Here is a 5,932-nt window from a genome sequence, read left to right as displayed (position 1 = left end):
TTTTTTTTTTTTTTTTTTGTGGTACGCGGACCTCTCACTGTTGTGGCCTCTACCCGTTGTGGAGCACAGGCTCCAGACGCGCAGGCTCAGTGGCCATGGTTCACGGGCCCAGCTGCTCTGCGGCATGTGGGATCTTTCCGGGTCAGGGCACGAACCCGTATACCCCTGCATCCTCAGGCGGATTCTCAACCACTGCGCCACCGAGGAAGCCCTGTTTCTCATCTTTTGATGCTCCTTCCTACCTCAAGGCTGTAGGACATGCTATTCTCTCTGCTGGCAAAGCTCTCCTTCCTTCTTGCCTAGGTTACTCCTACCCAAATGTAGCACTGGGGATATCAAAGGTAGCATACCAGGAGCTTTCCCTAGTGTGCTAAACCAGTTGGGTCCCCATATACATCTGCAAAATACCCTGAACTACTTTATCAAGATGAAAGCATTCTATCATATAATGACCGTGTCTGTCTTTCCTGATAAAGAGTAAGTTCTTGATGATGAAGACATAAAAAAAAAAATTTCCTGAAACATTTGTTTTTTTTTTTTTTTTTTTTTTTTTTCCTGTTGCGGAGCACAGGCTCTGGACGCGCAGGCTCAGCGGCCATGGCTCACGGGCCCAGCCGCTTCGTGGCATGTGGGATCTTCCCAGACCGGGGCACGAACCCGTGTTCCCTGCATCAGCAGGCGGACTCTCAGCTACTGCCCCACCAGGGAAGCCCTGTATCTTTTTTTTTTAACCTCTTTATTGGAGTATAATTGCTTTACAATGTTGTGTTAGTTTCTGCTGTATAACAAAGTGAATCAGCTATATGTATACATATATCCCCATATCCCCTCCCTCTTGCGTCTCCCTCCCACCCTCCCTATCCCACCGCTCTAGGTGGTCACAAAGCACTGAGCTGATCTCCCTGTGCTATGCGGCTGCTTCCCACTAGCTATCAATTTTACATTTGGTAGTGTATATATGTCAGTGCCACTCTCTCACTTAGTCCCAGCTTACCCTTCCCCCTCCCATGTCCTCAAGTCCATTGTCTATGTCTGCGTCTTTATTCCTGTCCTGCCCCTGGGTTCTTCATAACTTTTTTTTTTTAGATTCCATATATATGTGTTATCATACGGTATTTGTTTTTCTCTTTCTGACTTACTTCACTCTGTATGACAGTCTCTAGGTCCATCCACCTCACTACAAATAACTCAGTTTCATTCCTTTTTATGGCTGAGTAATATTCCATTGTATATAGGTGCCACATCTTCTTCATTCATTCTTCTGTCAACGGACACTTAGGTTGCTTTCATGTCCTGGCTATTGTAAATAGTGCTGCAGTGAAAGACATTGTATCTTGTTCAGCAGTGCCTGGCATATGGTGGGCACCTTCAAATATTTGTTGAATGAATGAATGGACTATCTGGTTTGACGTGGGAAAGGAGTCTCATGAGAAAGAATGTTTACCTAACTGACGTCACATTTCTAGTTGCAAACTTTTAGAAACACTAGTATGGTTTCTTGGAAGAGTGTATTTCATGAAAGAAAGGGGAGGCAGATAAGGAAATATAAGTGATGATCAAACAAGCCAGGTCTGTCAAGGTGGAGTCAATAGGGAAGGTCAGAAGTTTAATGGTGGGGGAGCGGGAAGCTTCATGGAAGACAGAAAAACTAGGAAACCAAGGCATAATGGCTTAAGATGTATTGTTTACTCATTCATTCCCAAATATTTATAGAATGCCTCTTATGTGCCTGGCTTGGAGTCAGAAAGTCAAAGCACGTCTCACCTCGTTCTTGTCCTTAACAAATCTACAGCCTAATAAGGAAAGACAAATATTCAGCAAAGTAATTTCCACGGAGCGTGGTAAGCGCCGCTAGACAAGGTATACCAGTGTTATGAAATACCTAACTTGGGTGGGGAGAGTGATGGAAGGACAGAGGGAGAAGGATGGGTGGTCAGGGAAGCCTTTCCTGTTTAAGCTGAGACCTGAAAGATGAGGAGTCCAGGTGGTCTGGGGAACTGAAAGAAGTTCAATAGCTAGGATTTGGGATCCCCCAGAGAAACACTGTCAAGGTACTGAAAGACACCTTGATAGATTCGGTTTACGGGGACCCCGGATGGGAGAGGTGGACAGCCCCTGGGCAAGAACGAGAACATTCTGCACTTCAATATTCCACCTGAGCTGGGCTTGCCTCTAATTATTCATTCCTTATTCCCGCAGGTTCCCGCCAACTGCAGAGTGGTGGTGGCCCGCAGACGGCCTAGCTCTGCGGGAGACGGCCCAGACGTGGTCCCCTCGCGTCCAGCTCGCCCCCGGGAAGAGCGCAGAAGCCCCACCTACGTTCAGGCACGTTCTCCCGGGCCGAGTCCCAGGGGCCGCGGCGGTCATGTGACCCGAAAGTGTGACGTAGGAGGAAGGAGACGCCATTAGAGGGAGGTGGAGAGGGAGTGCTGTTCGCCTTTCCTCGGGTGCCTGACGTGGTGGCTGGGGCCCTTCATTCTCGGACTTTCCCTCGGCCTTTCCAGGCCTCGCCCGGAGGCGGGAGTGGAGACGGCGCCCGGGGCTGGCAGCTCCGGTGCGGAGGGGCTGCGCCGGCCGCGGCTGTGAAGGCGCTGCGGCGGCTGTGGAGAGCTCGGCGCGGCTCTAGGGCTCCGGCGGCGGGCACGCGACGGGATGGCTGCGGCCGGCGGCGGCGGGGCGGCGGCCGGGCGAGCCTACTCGTTCAAGGTGGTGCTGCTGGGGGAAGGCTGCGTGGGAAAGACGTCGCTGGTGCTGCGCTACTGCGAGAACAAGTTCAACGACAAGCACATCACCACTCTGCAGGTGCGGGCCCCGGGGAGCGGGAGGTGGCGCCTCGGGGCCCCTACTCCTCCGGGTCTCTGAGGACTTTGCTGCCGCCGTCGTCTGGGTGTGGGCTCTCACATCTCAGGCCTATCACCTCCGCGTTCAGATTGCCTTTCCGAATTCGCCCTGGGAACACGCGTGGTCGGGGCGGCCTGGACACGTAAGGACAGGCTGTTGGGAGGGGAGTGGAAGGGCCCTGAAAAGTCCCCAGTGTGGCAGCGCGTGTCGTGGAATCCCCATCGGTGCGCTAGTGTTTCCCCTTTGATTTGCTTCCGCTTGGGCCCTAGGTGCCTTCACCCTACAGTCAACCGAGTGTCAGCCCTTTTTCTTTCTTTCGGAATTAGGAATTTAGCTGCGGATTTGATTTTGCTAACTAGGTGATTTGTAACTTCAGCGCTTACTGATGACTAAGTGTTTGTGCAAGTTCCATTTTGTCCTGTCTTCGAGTAACGTGCTGATTGGCAAGACATTCCTCTCCGGAGGGTTTTTGAAATGACCGCTTGCCCGTGTGGGTTACGCAGTTCCATTGCTGACTTGTGGGTCACATATTCGGCGATGTGGGTCGACCCATATTCACATGGAAACGTTATGTGAATACTGGCCAACAGTTGGTCCTCAAACTAACAGCTTAGCTGCTGCTGCTATTTATTTTCTTTGCTTGTAATGTAGGACCGGCTTTCACCTGCAGATACGTGATTGTTAGTCAGAAAAGTGTTAAAATGTAATCATTAATTGGGTGTGAAGTCAGGCCTTTGAGGTCGTTGGAGTCTCCCCCTCTTCCAAAGAAATCAGTTTTCACGTATTAGAAGAAATATACAGCGAATCTGCCTTGATAATTCAGTCAGAGGCAGTCAAGTCTAATGAATTTTTGAGCCTGATTGTCTAGGTTCATATCGCACCTCCATCCGTTTAAACTAGCTGTGTGATCTTGGCCAAGTTAATTAACCTGTCTGTGCCTAAGTTTCTTCATCTGTTAAAATGGCCATAATAATAGTATCTAGTTCATTGGGTTGTCAGGACAGATATACATAAAAGCACTTAGGAGCTGGTCCAGTGTAAGCTCTCCATGATTATTATTACCCTGAATTGCACAGTAGATCTTAATTAGTGATTGTGTAAGTACATGGACACTATGTAATAGAAGGCACAGTCTCCTGATTGTTGTGACATTTGATGTTTGATGCTATTATTAAACCACTGAGTCTAGAATTTACAAAGATGCTCTGGTTCTGATTCCATGTTCTATTTTTACTCCTATATAAAGCATACTATCTGAAAAAGTGAATGTCAGGAACCTGCATTTTCCCCCTACATTCTTATACAAGGTCACTTAACACAATTTTGATAATTACCGTTGAGTGTTATTAGTGAGATCAAGGAAATTCTTAGGGTAAATACCTATGCTCAGTTGGAAATTTAGAAATTCATTTAGGTAAAGTAATAACAATAGCTAACATTTAGTGAGTTCTTACTGTGATGAGTATTTTACTTTTCTTCTGTCTTTTAGTTCTTATGACAGCCTTTGAGGTGGATAGTTTTATTAACCTCATTTTACAGGTGATGAAACAGGCGTGGTTAAGTTGAGTAATTTGCTGGCTATCTTATTGCCACAAGTCTTGGTGCCCAAGCTGAAATTTGAATCTAGTTATGACTTCAGATTTTAAGCAATAAGTCACACTATCTCTGGATATTGGTAAACCACCCCTTAGTGGTTTCTTTTGTGCTACAGACCTTAGAGAAAAGAGAAGACCATTGTAACTGAGCTCTTAATTTTTTTAAAGATAACTTAGCCCTTCAACCTAAAAATTACACTTTCATTATACATTCCAAAAACATCCTCGAAGCTAAAAGCTGGCTAAAGATTTTAAATATCTGAGAGGAAACCACTGAAATCTATTGATACATAGGAGAGAATGAAGTTATGGTAGATCTCTAGTATCAAAAGCATAGCATATAACTGTCATCACAAACGGTATCTGGATTATGTTCCAGAATTGAGGATTTTCCCATACCAATGTATGGAAACAGCATTATATTCAATCTCCTTCTCTTAGATATCAGTTCATTTCATCTTTTTAAATAATGTTTTCAGAGAAATTTGACTTCTGTCAGACCCATAAGACACAGTCTTGTATGCCTTTCATTTCCAGATGGAGAGGAGCTAATGCATCATGAGATATGAGGGGAAGAGTTTCTCTTTTTTCTTGTCAGCGGAACTACCTACTACCTATCTTTGTAAAATATTTTATGCCTTGCAAAGTACACTCTCATGCATTCCTATTTTAAAGACTGAGAGGAACCCAAGATAATTTATGGTTCACTAATTCAGTCTTTTTTTTTTTTTTCGGTACGCGGGCCTCTCACTGTTGTGGCCTCTCCCGTTGCGGAGCGCAGGCTCCGGACATCCGGACGTGCAGGCTCAGCGGCCATGGCTCACGGGCATAGCCGCTCCGTGGCACATGGGATCTTCCCGGACCGGGGCACGAACCTGTGTCCCCTGCATTGGCAAGCAGACTCGCAACCACTGCACCACCAGGGAAGCCCACTAATTCAGTCTTTTGTTTAATATTTCAGTCAAGTGATTGTCTACTTTAGTCTGAACATCTTGGAGGTGAGATGAACTGTTATAGAAGGTGGAAAACTCTATGTCCTGAGGTGGCACATTTCATTTTTGGACAGGTCTACTTTCCAATTCATTTTTCTGCGTCTAGAGACAAAATCTCTTTCCCTGCTCTCTGAATCTTAGTCATACATGGCATCCCTTCTGATAGTTGAAGATGGCTATTACATCCCCTTGAGTCTTGTCTTCTTTTGGGTAAACAGCTCTGGTTCCTTTTAGTGGATCTCCTATAACATTGTTCTAAATCATATCACTATTTTGACATCTCTTCTAGACATTTCACTAATCATTGTCCACTTTTCTTAAAATATGATGCCTTCAGCTGTAGAAATGATTCCAAGTGTGGTTTGATCTGTGCAAAGAAGTGCAGTCTATCACCTCCCCTGTGGAGAATCCTTTTCTAATACTGAAGTATTACAGAAAAGATTCTTTGAGCTTTTGGGCAGCTGTCCCATTGATTAATATTGGGCCTGCTGTCTTAGACTTATT

The 5,932-nt window shown here is 46.1% G+C and overlaps 1 protein-coding gene across 1 annotated transcript in view; it reads left to right on the top strand.

Annotated features, from left to right (window-relative positions):
- The first annotated feature begins 2,387 nt into the window (after nucleotides 1–2,387).
- Nucleotides 2,388–5,932, top strand: part of RAB21 (RAB21, member RAS oncogene family) — a 31,166-nt gene continuing 27,621 nt past the window's right edge. The window contains exon 1 of the mRNA XM_024736925.1: nucleotides 2,388–2,802. Within this exon, the coding sequence (XP_024592693.1) occupies nucleotides 2,653–2,802 (150 nt within the window). The 5' untranslated portion in view covers nucleotides 2,388–2,652. The remainder of the gene's footprint in view (nucleotides 2,803–5,932) is intronic.

Source organism: Neophocaena asiaeorientalis, unplaced genomic scaffold, assembly GCF_003031525.2.
Source record: "Neophocaena asiaeorientalis asiaeorientalis breed wild unplaced genomic scaffold, Neophocaena_asiaeorientalis_V1.1 scaffold134, whole genome shotgun sequence".
Taxonomy (NCBI): domain Eukaryota; kingdom Metazoa; phylum Chordata; class Mammalia; order Artiodactyla; family Phocoenidae; genus Neophocaena; species Neophocaena asiaeorientalis.
Note: the sequence above shows the minus strand (reverse complement) of the source record. Positions and strands in the feature narration are given on the sequence as shown.